The following is a 24565-nucleotide window of genomic DNA, read 5'->3' as shown; positions in this document are numbered from 1 at the left end:
ACGCTAGCATGAGGAAGCATCGAGAATTTTGGCGTGTGTCGGTACACGCGGTGATCTGCGGTCGGTTATGATTCCAAATTCTTAGCATCAGTGCTGTAGCGTAATACGAAAGGTGCCACTGATGAGCCGAGTAAGCGTCAGTCATAGAACGCTTTGTCCGCGGGGAAATTCTGGACATTCGGGCTGACTTTTTCCCCATTCACGCGCACCGTGAAATCGCGACATTCGCTATACTACTCTATAAGCCGCAAAATTCAATATTTCCGCGAATAGATTATTGTATTGAGTTAATCGAAGCCCAATCGAGCAAATCAATGAATGACGCGGCGACTAAATAAAAGATCGATGCCAAAATTGGAAGCGAACTCTTCAGCCTGTCCTTACACGAGATCCGTGGTAGTCGAAACCACTTGGTCACTGTTCGCTCGGCTTAATCTGGGTGTGGACGTATTTGTATACCTAGGTACGACTAGACGATGCAACCAGGCTTAGAGAATCATGATTCTGGAATCGCGGCAATGCGGTGCCAAGACACCTTGCTTTAAAAAGGCTAAAGTGGAGGCCCTAACCTGTATTATGGATTCCTGTAGCTCGCACTACGCGTGGTGCCTTCTGCATAAAATTCGACGATTGCCACAGGCTCGCATAGTTCAAACTTCGCAAGCGTTTGCACTGCACTGTGATTTGGAGGCGAAATTTGGCCGGCCACAAGAGCAGTATCACCTCCCGAGTGATAAGCGGCGGTAGGTGCACAGAATCATGGTCCACATTCGCAAAGCCGTTCCTACCCTATGCACAACCGGTAGTAATAGAACAGCATGGCAAATAGCGATGGCGAACATATTATAGGCTGATGCAAATCACAAATAGTTGTTACGAAGGGAAGCTTCGTAATTTCGGCAACTTATTTTTCAAGCATTTAGTAAGCTAGGGCTGTTCGTAATACGAGGCACCTGCCAACCGTGATAACGAGCACATTATTATCGAAGGGGCCGACCAATGAGAAACGCTCCTTCTGAACGAAAATCTTTATGAACTCGGCCCCATACCAGATTCCAGTGCGTGAGTATTAATTAAAAAAGAAAAATCTGGCATTTTACGTGCCAAAAGCACGATTGATCATGAGGCACGCTGTAGTGAGAGACTCCGGATTAATTTAGACCACCTGGGGTTCTTTAACGCGCACCCAATGCACGGTACATGTGCGTTTTTACATTTCACCCTTATCGAAATGCGGCCGCCACGGCCGGGATTCGATCCCGCGCCCTCGAGCTTAGTACCGCAAACTCATAGCCCCTACGCCACCACGGCGGGTGAGTATTAATTAGGAGATTATTTCATACAAAAGGAGACTGAATTGGAGCCTAGAAGTATGCAGATTGGATGAGCGACTGCACAATGAGCGCTTCTATAACCAAGGCGTTGCCTTTATTTGCCTACGCGTTGCTGGCATCTAATTGAAGGCAGCGGCCGTTTCGAGGAGATTACGAGAGTCGCTCACGAGGCAGCCTCAGCTCATGCATAGCTTTGTATTACTTCGCAGGAAACCAAAGCTAAAATGAAGAGCCCACATCTTCGGAGTAAAGGCGTTGTCCCCCGCTTCGTCTGCATTCACTGAGGCGGTATCGATCGGGCCTTTTTTCAGAAAGAAAGAGAAAGAGCGACTCTTAAGCCCAAGGCCCGGTATTCAGGGAAAAAATGTTATTACACAAAAACGGTTCGTACCAGCCGGTCTGAGCCAATCACGGTGTTGGACATGTTATAAGCGAAATCAGCCGGACAAAAACAAACAGCTTTTACGATCAAAAAGCGTCAAGAACACCACCCGAAAATTTCATCTCGTGCTCGCGCCTTGTTGCCGCCACTTCTGAGCTTACTTCACTGTGATCAACAGGGGGCGCCAGAGCGCAAACGGTTCCTTTTCAAGGGAGAAGTGCTAAAAGACAAAAAGAGGGCGCTCTTGCTCGCCACGAGTAAAAAAGTTCCTCGCTGCGGAAGGTGCAGAGTGCGTCAACTAACGAGGGATAGGATTCACCGAGTTGTTTGTACGCGCGATCTCCGAAATTGGCCGGAGCCCCTGCTTTGGAAGCATGTCCAGTTATGCAAGGCATCGGTCAATCATGGACCGCCTTCATGCCTGGGGAATTAAAATCATTGAGAATTCACTAACTGTTATCGTAGAACCCCTGCGCAATGAGCGACGAAAACGATAAGCGACATTAGTACGTATAATTATTATCACCTGTTCTTCTTGAAGAGTGGGTGGCACACCGTCATTACCGAGAAGCCCCATCACTGAAATACACTTTACTTTGTGCTTGCCGGCTTCTGGCACGTTAAGCAACGATGGCTTCAGCAGTGAGGTGAAGCCATTCTCAGCCTTGCAGCGGTATGAAATGCAGCTAAGACTCAGGGGGACTGCATATGAGATGTTCTGCCATATGTTTTACGTATTACTGCATTATTTTCAGAGCGGAGTGGTCGGAGCAACTCAAGAGGCGACAAAGGTGACTCCGATAGCAGACAGCCCCCCATACTACTATTACTGATTGAAACACGGAAAATGAGATGAATAGTGTCGTCAGGATACTTTCAGGCTTAGAAAATACGATCAGCGATGTAATATTCTATTCAGCTCTGGAGGCATTTTTTAGGACGACGGTGTCGTCAGTGCTTTCCAAGTGAGAAGACGCTTGTAGCTCTGTTTTTTTTTTTGAGACGTCACAGTGAATGAATAGAACATCCAAACCCCATCAGGCGCAGCTCTTTGCATTTCCTGAACAATGCGCTACAGTGCCGACCTGCTCCTGGGGACTGTTGACAGGCAACTCTCCTGTGCAGACGATAGAGTTGCTTTCACAAAATCCTACTTAGACTTCAAAGGAAGGGCTGTTAGTGCTGCCCGGGATGTTTGCGTCTGCAGATAGACTACAAACTACCTTATGTGCTACTGTTCCGTTGCGTACACATACACAGCTTTCTATTGCAATAAGATAATTAAGCAATCGGTCACTGTCCGTCGAGCAATGCTCGTGCACCGACTTGGCCATTAATTGGCTCACGAGGAATAAAGGCACTCATACCCTTTCCTGAGATGGAAATAGCGGTGAGAACATCTGTCACCGCGTAACATTGTTCCTTGCGCCAGTGCCTGCAGTGCACAATGTCCATTTTCTAACTTTCTTGTTTCCCTGTGCAGGGCAGCCAGCGGGGCGCTTTTCTGCCTTAATCTCCCCACCTGTATATTTCCTCTCTGTTCATCAAGTCCTACAGTTTAGCATGGTACACACGCAGAACTGTATACGGAGCAACTTTATTATGTCCTGTTGCAGGGCATCGCGTGGGGCGCTCTACATATCTTTGCCAAGTACGCGCTACACTCTTGGGCCAGAGGTGCCATTTTCTTCACACGATATTCCTGACTAATGCCTGAAAAACTGCAGCACCAGCGAACGCGGCGCCACATCTTTACCAGCATATATCAACATAATAATAAGGAAGTCAAAGGTTTGGTTCTGATAAGTTAACCTTGAGCAAATGACCTTGTTTTAAAGAGGGCGAGAGAAGAGAATTAGAGAAAGAAAAACGCTGTTTGGGTTTGAAGCTGCGGAAGTGCATACGCATTTGACGCGTGCCGTCAGTGATACCCACTACGATGACCACAGGAAGAAGGCATCATTGATCTCGATGTTTTCGGTTGGCCATGTTCCAATTATACAGTTGGACAGTGCCGTGTTGGACATTTGGGTGCACATAAATGCGAAGTGGTGGTTTGCGTTCCCGCAGCGCTGTACGATATTCCGCTGCTTTGCGATTGTGCACTCTCCACAGACAGCGTAAACAGCGGCCGCCATTCTTGCGTTCACGCTTAACTGAGCTTCCCGCTGCAGACAAGGACAATTGCGCGTGAATACCGTCTGTGACGTATCGCACTTCCTGACGCGGTTGGAGGTGCTGCACTAACGAAGTGCGGCGCCAAATGCAAAGGGCCGTCAGAATGAACGGCCGCAGACAGACGCATAACGCCAACTCGAGAGTTGAATAAGTGGAGCACGCCACGACGTCATAGCTCTTAGGATGCCACTTATAGCGTAAGTTAGTATAGGCTTCGAGTATTCGTAAGAAAAAGTGTGGCGATGCAGTAGAGAGGGAACAAACCGTGCCAGTCGATTCTTGCTGAAAAAAAAAAAAAAAACTGATGGCAACAATATCAGAGAAGCGTGCAGATGTTTGGCTTTAACTTTGTCCCCAAGTTTTAGTTAGGCGAGCCTTTGTCAAGGCAGCTTTCCTACATGAGTGTTCCAGAGAAGTACCAGGCTCATTCGAACAAAGTCAAACAGGGCGCCAGCAACGTATCTAGAGAACTGTGGAAGAGCATCGTCATTGATGTAGATACTTGGATGAACTGACCCGCCGTGGTTGCTCAGTTTCTATGGTGTTGGGCTGCTGAGCACGAGGTCGCGGGATTGAATCCCGGTCACAACGGCCGCATTTCGATGGGGGCAAAAACACCCGTGTACTTCACTTTAGGTGCACGTTAAAGAACCTCAAGTGGTCGAAATTTTCGGAGTCTTCCACTACGGCGTGCCTCATAATCAGAAAGTGGTTTTGACCCGAAAAAACCCCATAATATAATTTTTTTGATGAACTACTCCGTCGAAATCACATATATCTGCGTTCAAAAGAAAGCCTACGGCTACACCAGAATGAATGACTGCGAAAGTAGGTCGCCCTGACATCGACTGTCACGAGTGTAAATGAACTCGCAAGTTTGGCGCGATCACTGTCGTCGCAAGTAGCCTTTAGTTGTGACAGATGAGTCAGCTTTATCCCTGTGGCACGAAGGACTCGCTACCGACGTACGCGGGTGATGCGTTAGCGTCCGTGGCTTCTACTTCGCCGTCGCCAACAAAACTGCGGCATCTCGACGCGACGGCGAGGCTTTCCGAAGATACGAAATTTACGTGTTCTGAAGGCCGCTTGCCGCTTAACACGTTAGTTGGCAGTAGCGTCTTGGTCCGTCTTGGTGCTTTCTCTATGTCCTCGTATAACAAAACTGGGTCTCTGAAATAATCGCTCAGGCGGCACGAGTAGTCCATGCACCCATTCTACACGGATGCATGTGCGACCCTTAACATCAACTAGTTAAATATAATGGTGTACTAATGATGACTAGTTTCGTGAGCCCGCCCTCGCCCCTTTTCCACTGCACACGGGTGACATATTGGTGACAGGTGTTTTGTGAGTACTCACCAACGGCATACTTCCATCGCACAACGGGATGCGGCTCTCCCTCGGCTTGGCAATCGAATGTCACAGAGGAGCCCACAACGGTTGACATGTCCTTGGGCCGTATCGTCCAGCGTGGAAGAGCTGCGAATGCGGGACAACGAATTCGTTCTAAGCATGCTATGCAACACGATGACTGATCTTAGCCAGGCTATGTAGTTCAATGTCACACACACACACACACACACACACACACACACACACACACACACACACACACACACACACACACACACACACACACACACACACACACACACACACACACACACACACACACACACACACACACACACACACACACACACACACACACACACACACACACACACACACACACACACACACACACACACACACACACACACACACACACACACACACACACACACACACACACACACACACACACACACACACACACACACACACACACACACACACACACACACACACACACACACACACACACACACACACACACACACACACACACACACACGCACGCACACGCACAAGAACAGCGGTAGACTCGCAGCTCCAGATGCGTACCTATATGTACTAGCGCTATCATATACCAGTGCTGCGTAACAGCGTTACAGTATAGCGGTAGTGCAAACTCATCTTAAAGTTGGCTAGCTACCTTTCTACCCTTCTTCTGCACGCAGTTGCTCCCGTCACATCGCCGCAATGGAATTTACAAATGGCAGTACGGACGTACTGAGAATTTCAGTACACCCCCCCCCCCCCCCCCCGCCTTAAAAAAAAAGGTCCGCTGCTAGGTTTTACAAATTCAGAGCAACAAGAGACGTTGAAAGTCAGCTGTTAAATTAGAAAGTGAAACAGTGAAATTCGGAAACAAATAAACGAAGAGAATAGCATGCATGGTAACGAAACGGTAACGTGCAATGGAGAACCACGAAGGAAACCAAACCATAGTAAAGGGTGATCGGCTGGGACTATACTGAAATATGATCATTGCCAATCAAGAAACATTTAGTGCGCGTACACGTGGATATTGAAATTAGTTGTCAGCTTACTAGCCCTCATTACGGTACTTGATGGAGATGTCATTGCAGAGTAAGTATATAGTAGAGAAATGCAGGTTCGATTTTTAGTCAGTGCGCATATTCACAAAGCTTCGCTGTCTTAAGTGCTATTGACGAATTGTCGTTGCCGAGGCGATTTTCTGGTGATTACTTATCGCCTTGCCAAGTGGCGGATGCCCAGACACCGATGAATGAGCAAATGCTCTTAAGCAAAATAATTTTTGCGGCTACAGGCCTCAATGTACAGTTAGAAATGGAACAATAACTGAAGCAGAAAAATATGATTTCATTGGTTCATCGTGTGTGGAGCGGCTCGCTAAAATTCACTATGCGAAAAGTCACGCCACGTACGCTATAGAGATGCCTGTCGGGCTTGGAGGTGCTTTTACCAGCACTGGAAATGATACTTGGGCACGAGAAAGAAAAGAACACACACGAAGAAAAAGACGTGACAATACAACAGTTGTCGCAGTCGAGAAAGGCAAACGGAGCGCGGACAGGCGCATTCCTCGAAAAATTTTTTTTTTCTCGTTTCTCGTCAGCGCTCTATGCGCATAGGGCAAAATAAAAGAATGTCCGCACACTTCGTGCGGCACTGTGAGATGAAACTTGAGCGCGCGCCGTTGTTTGCGCAAGGCAGAGCGGGCAGCTTGCTCTCGCTCGCTCTGCGCCTCGCTTGCTTTGACGAGGATGACGGAGGAGCATCACTCCGGAACTGACTGTCGACGCGACAACGGCGAGCGTGTGTAGCGGCCAAACGGCTTCGCGTTGTGGCGCGCAAACTTTGGAAGGGGTACGGGAGGAGAAGTGAAAGGACAAGGCGCGGGGTGGGCGTGTAAGAACAGAGCTGCGACGCAATGAATGTTTGATGTCGTAGCGTGCGGCTCCTTGCGTGCCTCCACCCCCCCTGGATTTCTTTGCTGTTTCTTACCCGCGCGCGCGTGTGCCCTCGTTTCGTTCGCAGCGACGCAAGTTGTTTCCTTCGTGACATTGCGTTAGACAGCCTTCACCCTAATAACAAAAGAAAAAGCTGCTCGGTGAGTGCGAGTTCCTTGTCATTCCGCGTTATTCTCAAGATAAATTTGGCGCAACGTGCACAAGTGTTAAATTTGAAACGAAGACGAGAAAAGCAAACAAATGCGGACAAAACAAAAAAATCCACCTTTTCTACATAAGTATGGCCCTAGGTGACTCTAACAATGCGTAGCAAGCTATCCAGGACGTTTCTTCCTATAGAAGACACATGTTTGACACTACATGTGCGAGTGACATATCAGCAGATTTTATTGTGTACACCTTTTATTTTTTCCTTTCATTCCTGTTCGGCGATTCTTTTTCGAACGCGGGAGGGGCGCGGACGTCATGTTGGGTCGATGCAGCAGCTTGCAGGCAAGCTAATCGTATGTTGTCACGCTGGTTCTTTTCTGTGGGTTGTAATTTACAACTCTGTAAGGACAGAATTGCTTATCCAATATTTGCAATTGGTTATACCGAAAGATTTACGCATCCAGTACTTATGCAATTCATTTTATTATAACCCCAAGAATCGCTAGTCCTTAGTTTATTATTATTTTTCTCCCCGAATATTTACGCGCATATATTTCTGCATTACATGAAGACACTGACGTCCCGGCGATACACGAGGCGTCGCGCACTACCCTTGTCCGACCTATCTTAATCGACTGGCATGGAAACGGAACAAAATGAGGGAGAGAGCTACTATTTTGGGGCAGCGATCTCGATGGCAGGGTAGCGCATTAAGTTCCTTCGTGAAGGAGGAACGGGACGGAGTGGCACAAAAAGGGGGCACAAGAAAGAAAACATATCGCGACGTGTTAGGAGACGCTGTAACAGCAGTGCACTGGCCAGAAGATGCGCCGCCTACTCGCTTACCCCTGACAAACATGTGCGCCGTGTGGTTCGTGGAGGCAGCGGCGTTGGCCGCCGTGCAGGTGTAGTCGCCCGAGTGGTGGCGCGCCACCTTGTCGATGATGAGGTTGGAGACGAAGTCGCTGATAGGCACCACCTGCACGTCGGGCCCTAGGTCGGGCCGGCCGTCCTTGAGCCAGCCCATGGTGACCGGTGGATCGCCGTCCAGCAGAGTGCACGTGGCCGAGCTGCGCATCCCCTCCTGCAGCCGCTCGGGGAACGAGAACGGGCTGATCACCGGAGCCGCTGCATGCGCGCAGTTACGACACAGCGTCAGCGCTGGCGGCCCAGCCTTCACGAAAAAAAAAAAAAAAAGAAAGGCGCAACTTAATGATTAAAGCAACTTTGAAGTTAGCGGTGAAGTACTTAGTGTGCAGCCATTATTCGCAGCCCTACATACCAGCATTGCTCGCCGAGTAGTGTCTTGATTGAGGGTTAATGGCAACACGTGATTGAGTTAACGCGGTGTAAGACGACGCGTTGCCGATCCAAGTTTTCCTGTATAAGCAGCTTACCAATGCTGATAATTTCTATAGAGACGGCATTTGGTAATGTTTATCTGCCTTGCTGTTTTTGTTTGTGCAGAACAGGAATAGTTGTGCCTTGACTGCGGTGAGTCGTATGCGGGCGTCGGTGAAGTTCAGTAGGACAAAAGCAGCTGAAAACACTGTGCCATCGGGACAACGCGAATGGCGTGAACCTCGCGAGTCAACTTTCTCTACCTATAAGGCAGTGCGGGACATGCAATAGGTACGGCGCAACCTGTCAGGAACGTACATCACCTCCGAACGTCCAGGAAAAGAAAATGACCCAAGCAATCTACAGGTTTAAACTTCTGAGCACGTAGTGACAACACTGCCCCGGTCACAGTCTTATGCAAATGCCTGTGGCGTCCCGGTATGCCGAGGAAACAAGGCAATGCCGTTCTGCAGCGCACAACTTCTCCAGCGGCGACAAGTGTAAAAAAACAAAAAAACAAAAACAGCGTGAGAAGCACGTCACACCGCTTTTAAAGCTACAGAGAGGGGTGACAGGATGATGCCCAGAATGTTCTAATTTTGCTCGGCGTCATTTCATGACGCCGTTCCGAAACACGGCAGCAGCAAAGGTTCGAGCGCACGGCAGCCGCGCCCAGCGCGTAGCGTTCGTTACAAGAGTATGTACGGCGGTACCCGTCCCGGCCACCTTCGGCGAGTCGAGCTGCTGGCAAGCAACAGCGTTAGCTCTCCCGTCCTCTTAATTGTCCTCCCACAAATGCCACGCGGAAAGGCTTCAGCAGGCGTACAGTGGTTGCCTCTAGGATCGTCAGACGCCAAATATAGGACGGGTGGAACAAAAGCGGTGAGGTCGCGAATTTCCTCTGACTCTGCCAAGTTTGCAGTCAAAATATTTACTCTGTTTGCGTAATGTATTAGTGCCTAGGAGTAAGAAAAGACAAAAAAAACTTGTTAATTTCGCACTTGTTTGTACGTACCAGTCATGCTCATCAAATGTTTTTCTGCCCATGTTATTCGGATCGGCGCCGTGTTGCCCTTTACTGCCTTCAACTGCACACAGACAACTAGTCGCTTACTGTACCAAGGGGACAAACTTAGAAGACTGCAGCTTAACCGACTGCAATTATGTCAGGATCAAAGTTTACGCTTTGCCATGCTGTAGTACAGTATTTACACGCCGAAATATACAACAAAGTTGTTTGATTGACAAGCCGAATTCACTACAATAAAGAACATAAACATTTTAGAATATTTTTCTGGGATGCCAATTATCGAAAGAAAACATTTGCGTTATCAGCGAGATTGTGAGTGCGATTGTACGTGAGTAATGTGATAGTCGGTATGAGTACTATAAACAAGCGCAATCGCACGATCGCAAAAATCAGGGCGATCGTCAATCTCTGTCGGTGCATTTAGAACCAAGAGCAAACAAACAAGTCATGTTCAACTTGCTTTGATCCTCTAACTTTCCGAACTTGCTTAAATTTTACTTTTCTGACACGAAAGTTTGGCATTACTTACACACATTTCTTTTCTTTTTTTTTTTTTGCGCGGAAGTGCATGCACTCTCCGTAAATATAAGGTTGTTGCCTGTATATTGTTGGCGTTTTGTGATCGCCCGGTGACGTGTCCTCTGCTGACAAAATTGAAGTGTTTCTCATGTTCTGCCCGATATCAATATTTTCCGTTCACTCCGCAGTAGCGTCCGTGTGATACAACAAAAGGCTAAATTGATTGAATATTCGCGTTCGGCAAATTCAAATATTCGAATGGCATATGCTAGGAGTGGAATGTTTGGCTCGTAGCCTGCACAAAAAAAGACAGCGAAAACCTTTCAATACACGCGTCGCCGTATCTCGTGGGTTATGCCGAAGTATGTGCCAGCGACGGGCCTCCATAACGTGGCTGGGCTCAAAGTTACGCAGTGAAAGGGGGGTGGGGAGGGCAGTTGCCTCCACTGTATGTATGAGACCACGATGCATTAGAAATTTAATGTTGTCCCGCTTGAGCGGTGGCAAAACATTCAAGCGGACCTTCCGGTAGAAATTTATAATGACTGAAGCGACCATTCCTGACAAAAAAAAAAAAAAAAAAAAAGAGCAATTGAGTCTACAGAAAGCCTAAAGGCACTTATTTTTCCCTTCTGAAGGCTATATACAGAATGTTTATCAGACCGCCTGTGAAGTTACACTTCCTGGCGACTAACGTCAATCGAATTCCTGCAAACAGTCTCATCTCAGTCAGTGTAGTATAATAGATCGAAGCAAACAGGATTGTTAAGTGCCTTTGTCTGTAGACAGTATATACAAGGTGTTTCTTTTTTAGCTGCGCCAAATTTTTAAAACATCGCCTATGGCACAAAGCACAATTCCAATCCTTTATCTAAACTACTCCATGAGACGGCCATTACTTCTACGCGAAATCAAAATGTTCAATTAGATTATTAACGTAATTACGCTAATTAACTTTTTAGTTCATTACTTTACGACACACATTTCAATCTACGAATTATAGTAGGTGAGTTCGCCAGGCGTATCCACTTGGAGCGAATCCTTTGGACAGCACCAGTTCTGAGATATTAATTTTCAAAGTGTCCGTCGAAATGCAACGTCGAAGTGCTGCAACGAAATGTTTGCCATCTGTAACGCACAGTTGCATCACACGAATAGGTTCCAAGGGGGCTTACCGAGGGTGTTAATCATCTACGGTATTATGGTCTAAAAAGTGCTTATCATGCAGGGGTACACCGCGGAGCTGAAAAAGGAAGGGAATGCAGAAAAACAGAACACCTTTGGAGTGTGACTGGGAGATGCCACGTACTTATAAACACCTCTACGTCGAAATACTTAAGGTGATGTTTCCTTTAGCAGTGCTAAAATAACAACATATGTTGTCTCCGTACACGCCCATAATCTAAACGAACAGATTTGGCAGTTGCTCAAAATTATCTACACATTTACGCAAAACACGCAGCTAGTCACAGGAGTCACCGGTTCCTTGCAGAGCACTGATAGTTTTGCGACCACTGTGTTGCGTTGCTTGTTGCCTTGTTCGTAGTGCACTCCGCATAGACTGTTTCTCAATGATTTATTGTTATGTTGTTAACAGTATACATACGATGTTTGATGAAGACAGGAGTATCCTCAAGTACTGGAGTAAACTCGCTCTACTTTGGAAGCACCTGCATGCGATATGAGTGCCCAAAACTTTTGGTTATGCTGTAATCTGTGGATAACGCAACCTTGCAAGACATCTGCTAGCTGTTTGTTAGCGTAGCGAGGGCCTCAAATCCGGCAAGATTAACTCCTTCAGGTAGCGTGCGAGGGTTTATAGGTGAGCTGCCGGCTCGTAAGAAAAAGTTCGCGGGCTACATGACACCATCAGTCAAAAGGCTGTTCCACATCCACAACCAGGGCCATGCGTGGCGCGGGCTAACGCTATCTGGGTTAGATCTTGTACACATACATATTTACCCAAGGACGTGGAAACAGCCGCCGCCGTAGCACAATTGGTAGTGCAGCGCACGCCGAATGCAGAGGCTGCGAGAACAGCTCCCCCCGACGGCAAGTTTTGTTTTCGCTCTCTTTCATTCCGATTATTTTTTATTGAAATGAAAATAAAAGAAAGAGACGTAGTCCGATTATTTTATGATTTCCACACTTAGAACTACACACAACTTTCCCTATGCTTTCATTCATCTCATTTTCTGATGTATTCATACGGTTGTGATAAAGAAAAAATCGGGCCCCTCGGCTCCTCTTCCCGTTTCTAGCTTGGCAAGCATTTTTCCGAGGTCATCCAAGGTGTGGTCGCGCGTGATACCATTTGGGCCACGCCTGCGTCAGCCCGCTTCCAGTGCTAGACATTAAAGTGCGTAACACTTTTGTTGTGGCATGGTATGAAGCATTTATAAAAGGGTCATTCCACGCCAACTGTCCCAACCTTGGCGCTCGACCATCAGATATTTCTTTGAAAAAAATTGAGGACTATCTATTTAAAGCAAGAAGTCTTTCTGTAAAACATCTTCGCGAAAAAAAATTTTTCAGCACCGATAAAAACATGTGAAGTTTTTTTTAGAAAGCTCGAAAGAATTAGTCGTAAAACACATTGTCAAAAAATTTTCTCTTCTTAAATTAGGCGAGCACACAATTTTCCCTTGAGAATGAAGATAGGCTTTTCACTTAAAAAAAGGTCTTATCGATCTTTACGTTTCCGTGAGTTTTATTATACGGCATTAAATATGCAAAATTTGGTGCATATTGAAAATTTCTTGTAGAAAGAAAACTTTTACGGAAAGGTTATATTTCATAGTAACTAATTCCCAGCAAGTTGTACTGTAAGTGAAAAATAATTTGGGACGAATATAACGTGAAATGGCCTGTACAGCTGGCGACAAAGTTGCAGACAAGTTAGTTTTAGCCTATGTTTAGTCGTAAATTTAGCATTGAGGTGGTCGGGGTAAAAATACGCTAAATAGCGTATTTATTGGAAACAAACTGAGAAACGTTTATCAAATTACTTTTGCTTTTAAGCAAGAAAAACATTCTTGAATTTGTGTTATACCGGTCTCTGTGCTTGCACGTGTTTCCCCTTCGTAGGAAAGCGTCGTAGCGGATTTCCTGAGTCGATGGAGGCACATCTAGACAAGATAATCAGCTCCTCAAGTCTTTACTTGAGTGCTTTATTAGAAATTATTAGCCTAGCCTATAAAAAACGCGAGCCTCAATAGAGCGCCTTTAACCGGATGTCGCCGTACACCGACGGCCTGCATAGCGTCGTCACGCGGCATCGGAAAGTGACGCCGGTGAGTACAGAGTGCAGTTACGTACTCTAAGATTTAGAAATGGGCGAAAACTTTGTGAATGAGAAAACAACCTGTTACTTTATTACGGCAAATATGTAGCAAATATCAGTCAACACAACCGTGTTTTAGCGACCATGTTGGCAATGATGTTAGAGGAGTCATGTCGCCTCGTCATTAAATGTTTTGGCATGTTTAAGTTCAAACTACTGCATTTATAAAGATGATGGAAAGAAATAAATACGTTTAGTTGCTCGCCCTGTCTGTCTTTCCTGTAGTTAAATGTTAAATTCGGACCGAATGAGGCAGTCCGCTGAGCTTTGTGAAGCGCAGGATGTAATATCCAGTCTGCGATAACTGAAGAAAAAAATAGGAAGGCTCGTTCGAGTTATCAACTTTATAAAGTTTGCGGCTATAATCCTAAAGCGCGCTCCTATGCTCCTCAGATACATTGTATTTTTTCACACAAAACCTAGTATGTTTCTATGCTTGCACTTCCCTGGTGGTCTTCTTGCAGCAATGTTCAGAATAAGGCAAGAGTGGCGTCTCTTAGGCATTAAAAGGCCACAACCATTGCTTTAAATAAAAGGAGGGAAATTTGAAGTGCAAATATTTTCGGTACCTACAGCTGCAATGTATTTCTGTAGTGGCTCTAGCAAGACATCAGAACCTTTATTTGTGATATATGCCAGAGAAGTCAGACTATGTGCTGAAGCGTGGAAAGACTCATCCAGATCCGCCTAGAGGATTACAGTTTTGACTGTGCCAATTTTGCGTTATAATATAAGAAGGGCATCAGATACTTTTCTTCGCGGTTGTGCTTAATAGTCTTCTTGTATATGCGTGTTTAGAGTGGTCGCACTCATTCTTTCATATGTCGGAACGCAGGAATAAATAGCGCATGCTATTGATTTCGCACACGTTTATTGCATCTAACGTGGAGGAAGGAAACCCAGGATAGGCCCTGACCAGCACGAACGTGTTGGAGAGAGGGTGGTGGAAGTCACGTGCTAGTTTTCGCAAAGGAGCACTGGGATCGGTACCCCAATTGTCAACATTGCCATAGCAACCACGCTCACGAAGCTTTCGCTGCTGCTCTCGGTCTGTGAAAAGTGAGATAAGATTTTTCCGCCGGTGTCTTTTTCGCAGCACATTTTGTTTGCGAAAAAAGCTGACTTTGGAGTGTGCTGTGTAAGCTTGAAAGTTCTGTTTGGGTCTGTGAGGGTGAGTGTCAGCCAGCAACATATACGCTCAAGCAATCACGGCGCGGATCTTCGTCGTCTTCTTCAACGTGCCACGGAAAACAACAGGATCGAGCGCGTCTGCTTCACTAAAACTGCTACAGAAGTTTCGTAGGTTTTGTTTTGACGCGCGTCGGCAGCACACACTTCCGGTGGTTCGTAACAATGCAAGTTCAAACTTCGCGCCCATCTGCTCCGGCGAGCTCCAGAACCACTGATTTGAGGCGCAACCTTTTTGTTTGTTTGTTTGTTTCTTTCTTTCTTTCTTTCTTTCTTTCTTTCTTTCTTTCTTTCTTTCTTTCTTTCTTTCTTTCTTTCTTTCTTTCTTTCTTTCTTTCTTTCTTTCTGTACATCAACAGCAATCGAACTATACAGCCTGACAGAGGCTTTTGCTCCGAGATACAGTTCAAGAAGCAGTCACAATACAAGTAGAGAAACACTATACAATAATTAACATAAGATAATCATTGAACAATCTAAATTCTCTGTAGGTATAAAAAAGCAAAAGAACTGAAATATCACAGAGTAAAGAAAACAAGCAGATCGACATACATATATTGTGACAAGCAGCAACAAAAGAAACTGTGCGCTAAGAAATAAAACACACAATGCACATTGAGTAAGATAAAGAAAGTCAATACACATGGAAGTTGTGATCAACACTTAAACAGTAATTAAACATATTCAATGCAGTTTTCCAGAAGAATTTGTTTAAACCTATTTTTGGAAATTTGTTTATTTAGGTCTAAAATGTTGCCAAGTTCATTAAGCAGACTGGGTATTTGATGCAGAATATGCTGCCGACCATAGGTAGTTCTACTTTTTAGTGTTCTTATACTTTGTGTACGGAGGCAATATTGAACACATCTAGAAGAACTGTACGTGGGGTATAGCTTATTATTTTGAATATGCAGAAAAACCTTGAGATAATAGATTTGGTTAGCTTGCAATATGAAATGTTTTGTAAATAGCGGACGCGTGCTGATACCTTGCGACTGACCATAATATCCCTCAAATATTCGTAGTACCTTTTTTTTTGTAATGTGAGTAATGTGGTATAATTCTGTGCTGTCGTTGTGCCCCAAATCAACACGCATTAACTAAGCCTGAAATAGAATAGCGTATAATATAGCGCTTTCTTGAGTCAAAGTGGTAATAATCGAGTTAACCTGTACATACATCCAACACTTTTGCTTAATTCTAATGCTAATTTATTTACGTGTTCATTCCAAGACAGGTCTTCCTGGAACCATACGCCCAGAAATTTTTGAACCTTAACTTGCTGAAGCGTCTGGCCCTGAAAGGAAACATTTAAGCTTATATTCTGTGGCTTATTGATGGGCGCAAACAATATGTATTTGGTTTTATTCGCATTTAGCCGTAACTTCTTGATTTTAAGGCAACAAGACAGCTTACTTAGATAGGTATTTACAATTTCTTCAAGGTCAGAAATTGAAGCACCCGTAAAAAAAATGTTAGTGTCATCGGTGTACATAATTATTTTAGGAGAATCCGGAATGCGACAAAGGTCATTTACGTAAATTATGAATAACAGTGGACCGAGTATAGATCCTTGTGGGACACCTTTGTTGACCTTGGCATGCGAGGATGTTTCCCGATTAATAACTACATATTGGTAACGGTCTGTCAAGTTATTTTGTAGTAACCTATTGGCAATACTACGGACGCCGTAATTATTAAGGTTTTGTAGAAGAACGCTATGACACACGGCATCGAATGCTTTACGGAAATCTACAAACAGTCCCAGCGTGTAAAGTTTTGACCCGAAATTATTTAGTATCTCACTTTTATATCGAGTAATGCAAGCTCGGTGGATTTGCCTTTTTAAAAGCCAAACTGGGCCTCACCTATGTTATTATAATTCTTAAAAAAATTTTTGTAATCTGATATTAATAGCACTTTCAAACACTTTCGACAGTATCGGAAGTACTGATATTGGTCGATAATTTTGAAATTTCTTTGTCATTACCACCTTTGAAAACCGGACACACACGAGCTATTTTCAGTTTATCAGGAAAAACTCCAGTAGAGAAATTTAAGTTAATAATGTATGAGAGCTATGCCCCGTCCCGCTATGCCAGTTCCGGAGTATCAGGCACCATCAGCGATGTATTGGCAGTAGGCGTATCTGAAAGAGGCGTAGATTTAGTGTGCGATGCCAAAGTGCACTGCTGCCGGACTGATAGCTGCAGTCGATAGCTCGAACGAGCCTTCCTGTTTTTTTCTTCAGTTATCGCAGACTGGATATTACATCCTGCGCTTCACAAAGCTCAGCGGACTGCCTCATTCGGTCTGAATTTAACATTTAACTACAGGAAAGACAGACAGGGCGAGCAACTAAACGTATTTATTTCTTTCCATCATCTTTATAAATGCAGTAGTTTGAACTTAAGCATGCCAAAACATTTAATGACGAGGCGACGATTGTGTTGGCTGATATTTGCTACATATTTGCCGTAATAAAGCAACAGATTGTTTTCTCATTCACAAAGTTTTCGCCCATTTCTAAATCTTAGAGTACCTAACTGCACTCTGTACTCACCGGCGTCACTTTCCGATGCCGCGTGACGACGCTATGCAGGCCGTCGGTGTACGGCGACATCCGGTTAAAGGCGCTCTATTGAGGCTCGCGTTTTTTATAGGCTAGGCTAATAATTTCTAATAAAGCACTCAAGTAAAGACTTGAGGGGCTGATTATCTTGTCTAGATGTGCCTCCATCGACTCACGAAATTTTGCGTCCGCGCAAGTTCTACTTACCGCTACGACGCTTTCCTACGAAGGGGAAACACGTGCAAGCACAGAGACCGGTATAACACAAATTCAAAACTGTTTTTCTTGCTTAAAACAAAGAGTAATTTGATAAAAGTTTCTCAGTTTATAGACAATAAATGTTTCTAATAAATACACTATTTAGCGTATTTTTACCCTAGCCACCTCAATGCTAAATTTACGACTAAACATAGGCTAAAACTAACTTTTTTGCAACTTTGTCGCCAGCTGTACAGGCCATTTCACGTTATATTCGTCCCAAATTATTTTTCACTTACAGTACAACTTGTTGGCAATTAGTTACTTTGAAATATAACCTTTTGGTAAAAGTTATCTTTGTGCAAAAAATTCCCAATATGCACCAAATTTTGCATATTTAAAGCCGTATAGAAAACTCACGGAAACGTAAAGATCGTTAAGACCTTTTTTAAGTGAAAAGTCTATCTTCATTCTCAAAGTAAAATTGTGTGCTCGCCTAATTTAAGAAGAGAAAATTTTTTGACAGTGCGTTTTACGACTAATACTTTCGAGCTTTCTAAAAACTTCACATGCTCCTAGCGGTGCTGAAAAATTTTTCTTCGCGGAAATGTTTTACAGAAATACTTCTTGCTTTAAATAGATAGTCCTCAATTTTTTTCAAAGAAATATCTGATGGTCGAGCGCCAAGGTTGGGACAGTTGGCGTGGAATGACCCAAAACTGTTTTGTAACTCTAGCAAGGAGGATTCCTGAAGAAACGTTTTTTTCTACCTTCTTTCTTTTTTCTTGATACATTGCTGCAAAAAACCTTTCCTTATGAAATAACGTAATGGTGTATTGTTTGTCATATTTAATAAAGATGAATAATAATAATAATAATAATAATAATAATAATAATAATAATAATAATAATAATAATAATAGTAATAATAATAATAATAATAATAATAATAATAATAATAATAATAAACAATGTTAATAGTTCTGGATTAATATGTTCAGCGCCGTCCTTTGCCCCCCCCCCCCCCCCACTTCTACGTCTAACATTAAATGAATTTCTAAATTTTATAGTTTGGCGGGTGGGAAGGGGCAAGGCAGATGGCAACACTGAGCGACCTTAGGGCGAAATTATTTTAGGTGAGTGCTTCCGGAAGATATAGCGTAATCTACTCAGTGAACTGCAGTACGGCTGAAACAAAGGCTAACGTATGCGCCCCCGTCTCTTTTCTCTCGACCACGACGCGCCGCGTTCGGAGGACTCGCGCGCCCACCCACCAATGTGGATGTTCTGCGCAGCGCTCGCCGCGGTGCCGAACGTTTCGGCGCCGGTGCTCTGGGTGCGGGGCGGCGCTTCTCAGCAGCCGTCCGCTGAGTAGCCTCCACGCCGAACGCGCGCGCCCGATCTCCATATCGACCCAAGCCGCCAAGCCGGGTGCGTAGCGGCTGCTGCATGGGAATCCACAACACACGTGAAGAAAACGAAGCGGCACACGGGGCCTCAATTCGATCTCCCGATAATCGGGAGACCTCTCATAAATTATGCACGACCGCCGCCGTCGCCGCCGCCGTCGACGACGAAGCGTGGCCAAGCAGTGGAACCTCATGCAACGCACCCCCCCCCCCCCTCCGCCCCTCCCCCAGAGCCGGCGCACAAGATTGGCAGCGCCGCGCGTCGGACAACCAACACCTCGACGATTCCATTTCGATATGAGATCCTCTTCGCGGCCTGCGCAGTACCGCCCGCATGGCCGGCGCCAGCACTATACCATTCGACTCTCAAACTTCTTTTTTATGCCCCCTCTCGGGCCACCGATCCATGGGTCTAGCCTGGCAGTACCGTTCTCGTGGTCCTGCTGTCACCGGCCTATGCTATTTGACCACGACGTCGCCGTATGCAGAACAGGGAGCCATGCCGCTGGAGCGGCCATCCAGAAGGTTCGATTGCGCCGGCTCAGCTGTCGTTTTATTCGGCGCTGATTCTGATTCACCCCCCCCCCCTTTCTTACCCCCGCGCACGCACACACCCTGTTCCCGTCTTTATGTGTCCCTCTTTTTTATTTTTTTCCAGCCCACGGCACGTCCTGGGAACGAAATACGGCCGCCATATTTCGCATCCGGTCTCCGACTTCTAAGCTGTTTGACCGACAGACGGCAAAATTGCGGCCGCCATTGCAGCAGACGCCATGCGACAGAGCAATGGCGTGCAGTGTAGGTGGCCGGAGCGCTGCCTAGGGAGCTCCGTCTTCCTCTCTTCGTCCGCAAGAACAATAAGCGGATCAAGTGTGGAACTTTCTTGTAGAGCCCGTTAGATCCGTATCCCGTTTTTAGTTCCCTTATTTATGGCGCTTCAGAGACATTGCCTTTTTCCAGTCGTACACGTGTTTATCACCAACTTAGTTTTTAGTCCTATTGCTTATAATGGGGGGGGGGGGAACCAGCCTTAACTTGACCATTTCACTATTCTCGGAAATGTAATTTCTAGTTCCAAGGGCCCCTTTCTGTGCTGCAACGTTCACAGCGCGCCTTGTTAATCCTTGACAACTGCTAGAAGTACTCCTCATTATCATGTTGAGGCACTGTATGAATTCAAATTTCGTTGCACGTTAGTGTTCGCCTGGAGTTAAGCAACAAAATGACCACATGCCTGAACATCGTAGTACGTAAGAACTTCTGCTGCGAAAGGGCAGCTAATGTGGATCGCAATAACATCTAAGTGTAGCGCGCAGGTAATGTGCATGCATTGAATCTGTCGATGTGTGAGGGAAAACATCGTGACACTATGTTGAAGAAAATAAAACGAAATACGCGATTCGGGAAGTCTCGCAGATTGTCGTGGTTCACTATAATATACAATCTCTCTATTTGCAACATGTCTCTACATGTAAAAATGACTGCTGCAATGCAGTATGTGCTATCTCTCTCTCTCTCTCTGGCACACACATACACACTAACACCCACGCCCGCACACCCACCCACCCACACGCACGCGCACATACACCCGTGCACTCACGCACCATATTGTCTTACGCTGGAGCTGTTCTTAAGATAGCAGCTGGATGCCAGTTAATCTAGATGTTGGGCATGCTATTAGCGATGGTAAAAGCGAATGGCAAAGACCACTTAAGACCGAAAAGGTTTGCGTATTTTGCTTCAGACAGGTAGAAGGAATAATAATGCCATGGGTGTTTCAGTAAGGGTTTGCTTTTTGGAGTATGGTGAAAGTGGGTTTGAATGTTGAATCTATTTGGGGAAGCTAGGTTTGTTAGCGGGAGGGTCGGCAGTACGTGTTAGGCAGAAGAACGCCAATATGAGGCACAGGTAAAGCACAAGACGCAGAATTTTCCGGAATTAGCCGAGGTACGGAGTATTGCATGGTTACTGCTCTTGCAAAAAAAAAAAAAAGACCCTTAGGAAAGGGAGTCTATGCGGTACCACACGCTTTACAAGTTCCATGATCGAATACCGCACACCAGTAAAACAAGCGAGGTAAAATGCCACGTTCTTCCGTTACACGCACCTACTTTCGCGACAAACATACATGCGAAAGACACAAAACAAATCCGCCAGCGCTAAGGACAGCAGCATTACATCGATCATATAAGGAAACAAGGTAGAAGGGTAGTTCTTGTATAGTGCTTTTTGGCAAACAAAGCATGCATTTTCTGTTCTCGGCCGATAACAGTAAGCAACGTATACAGCGCCGGCTGAATCATTCATGAGTTCTGACCAGGTGACAGCGCGTCCGGAGTTGTTCGATCTGTGCCTCGCTCGGTGAACGCCGTCCGTGCAACGTCTACGACCTCCCAGATCAGTCTGCTCTGTGGCGGAATAAATGACTGGATGACGTCGCCGTGGCTTCTCCGCCCACGTATTTCTCCAGTACCTCCCCCCCCCCCCTCCCGTTCCCCCCTTTCTTTTTTCCAGCTATAGAAATAATATTCACCGAGGGCACGGCACCATTGCGGGCATCGGAATATAAGCAATTGCCAATGCCGAAGCTGCGGGCAGTTTTTTTTCTTCATGCATGTGCAACTTAACACGTTACCATGTTTATGCATTTGTCTCCGACTGCAGGAAGACCTCCGAGCAAGAGCAACGAAATCACCACGGAACGACTGAGCAATAGAGAGCGTTAGGCGAAGTCGTTGCTTCATTTCATTAATGTCTTTTACAAACCCAGAGTAACACATGTGCAGGCCTGTCAAGGAAGGCTTGTGAAGCTGCGGTATGCAAAAGCCATGCCATCTCGTCTGCAATGTGTCGAATAATAATCGACCTAAAGGTAAAAATTAGCTACACGAAAACGACAAAGCTGATCTAGCGTGTGTTTGTGTTCTTTGTAGATTCATATCCACGGCAGCATCCTGGAAACTGATCACGGAACGAATCCACCCAGCGCGCAAAACTTTATGTGAGGTTGGCGCTTTGTTCGTTGCATTGATCGGATGTTGCGGCCACTGTACAAGCTAGCCGCGGGGCACCCACAGGCTGTAGAAACGTTTTTACGTTTGGATCGACAGCTGTGTGAAGGAAGCCGCTAACCTCCTCGCGCCGGCTTACTTCACAGACCCTGGGCGATCTTGTCAAGTAACAGGGATAGCTTCATTGACCCATAAAACCCATGGCACATAGGACCCACCTCATTGTTGTTCACTCATTTGGCTTGAGAATTGGCGATTCTATGACGGGTAACTTTTAGCTGAGTATTTTCAAAGCTCATGTCTACGCAACGTTCTACCATTCGTGGAATGTGAACAGAAAGAAGAATGACATCCCACATCTCACTTGTCCAAAGTGCAATTTAATGCTATAGCCTCTTAGGCGCATGGGTGTGGAGGAGAAAGCGCACCAAGGCTATTCAAACTAAAGGTGCCCTCGAATAGCATTACATGGAAGTGCAATGTCGCAGACACGGCGAATAATCTTTTTTTTTTTTTTGTGCACTCGATTCAACCGATGAACGGAGACCAGTGGCATCATCATTATCAAAGGCATGACACGCATTTAGTACCGACACATTCTCTACATTCGGGTCGCCTCTTCGTTCCCGGGTACTTGAGGAAAGTAGAATTCTCCTCATAAAGGTTATGCTGTGGGTTCTGTCTGCAGCGTAACGACTACCCGCAAACTCTGCGTGGCCTACTGCATTGGCACGCAACATGCACCAGCGCTTACTGACCGCTGAAATTTGAATAAGCGTCGCACGTAACGCTCGGAGGCCCACGTCCCATGTACTCACCCTGTAGTCGCTATATTTCTTGTGGTCACGAGGAATATGCCGCCTGGTTAGCAGATAAGCAGAAAAATAACCCCGCCACAGACGGGCTTTGCACACCACTTCAATTTCTGGTTCAGCGCGGCGCCATGCAGAGCGCGCTTGACTGATAGGATATCTTAGTTCTATTATCGATCTATCTCGCTCTCTCCACGTGCATGGCCAGTTGTGCCTAACCGTCCGTGTACATGTATCGCCAGTGTGCCCGACGAGCAAATCTTTCGGCTTCATACGCCCATAATTTGGCTGAAAAACTGCGCTTCTTGGGTTATTTAAACGCACGTTTTAACTGGCATTATAGAGACCGTAGTGAAGCTTATCTTGAGACACAAATAACCAAAAAATGGGTTATATTATTAGATGGTGGTATTCCGGTTATACGAAACCCTTTAAATATGGGAAAGTGATTTCCCGTTTAGTTTCACGTTTAGTTTCCCGAAAACTTGGCGCAACGACACAATCGGGATTATGTTCCCTGTTTTGATCATAATGTGCGTTTGTGTAAACTGGCTACCACATGCGGAGGGCTGGAGACTCGCTTCAGTGATTCCGGGTCCTGGAGTGTTGCAAAAAGTATTACGTTTGAAATGGTCGGGAAAACGCAGATGGCTTTGCTATGTCTCGCAGGCGGCTAGCCCTTCAAGCTGGTGAATGTTTGGGCTTCGCCGCGGAATAGAGACTGTCGACTTTCAAGGCTTGCATCCTGCGATGCAAGGTATGTTGTAGTGCGCGTTGCGCTCGAAGAATGAGGTGTAAACAGTGGGAATTCAGAGCACAGAAGCGAGTGCACATGGCACATCATCTACGAGAGGCTCACGCTGGTTTGAGGCTAAGCCAAAGTGCGTTTAAAGTGTTTCGTGACTAGGCAAATACGCCGCCGGCCAACGTGACGGTCAAAGGACAGAAGTGAAACAAAGGAAAATGCCAGGAGAGTTCAGGAAGAAAATGATGAGCATAAAGTCAGCACATAGAAAGGGAGCAGCATAGATATAGGAACACACGCAGGCCTGTGATATTCAAGCGGAAGCAAAAAGCAACAGATACAGTGGTCTCTTAGAACGACATATGGTGGACTCCAAGGAAAAAAGAAGTGTACCTTAGAAAGACGAAAGCCATACAAAGTACAGGGTTTGAGGAAGTCGTATGTGTAGGGTGGGCGTGATTGGGGACGTCGGGATAGGTCGTTTTGATGCATTAAGGCTAGCTATAGCAATGATGATTCCGCGCACTGAGTTATCCAGGGCCCGAATGAAGTATGTCGCGATGAGTTTATTACGTAGTCTTAACACTAACGTGTAGTGGCGTACCTATAAAATTACACCACATTTAAGTGAAATTTCTCGTTTTTCCCACCTACTCTCTGACAAACGTTATATTTCCTTTCTCTATGGGCTGTCAGCAATAACGCGGCGCACCGCCTTTCGATGAAAGGAGGAAGCAAAAATGTCAGTCACGTGATAGAGACATCGCGTGGTACTGCTGCTGCCGGACGCGAGCGGTACGGTATCTCTTCATCGGGAGAATGAGCCGAGAAGGTGCATTATGTAAGAGAACCGGCATTCTTGTCGGTTTGCCAAGGTATTGCCAAAGTTAGTCTGCCAAGTATTTACATAATTTTGGTGTATTGACCCAGATGGATGGCAAGTGCCTTTTTTGTTGCATTGCTTAAAAAAAAGAAGAAAACAAAAAGATACGTGAATTATTCTTTTTATATC

General features: G+C 45.7%; 1 protein-coding gene across 1 annotated transcript in view; it reads right to left on the bottom strand.

Moving 5' to 3' along the window:
- Nucleotides 1-24565, bottom strand: part of LOC126546074 (cell adhesion molecule Dscam1-like) — a 706711-nt gene that overhangs the window by 96825 nt on the left and 585321 nt on the right. The window contains exons 10-11 of the mRNA XM_072286086.1: nucleotides 8232-8513; nucleotides 5254-5373 (exon numbers count right to left, since the gene is read on the bottom strand). Coding sequence (XP_072142187.1) covers nucleotides 5254-5373; nucleotides 8232-8513 — 402 coding nt within the window. The remainder of the gene's footprint in view (nucleotides 1-5253; nucleotides 5374-8231; nucleotides 8514-24565) is intronic.

The sequence above is a fragment of the Dermacentor andersoni genome, chromosome 1 (genome assembly GCF_023375885.2).
Source record: "Dermacentor andersoni chromosome 1, qqDerAnde1_hic_scaffold, whole genome shotgun sequence".
Taxonomy (NCBI): Eukaryota; Metazoa; Arthropoda; class Arachnida; order Ixodida; family Ixodidae; genus Dermacentor; species Dermacentor andersoni.
This window is presented reverse-complemented; position numbering and strand designations above follow the sequence as displayed.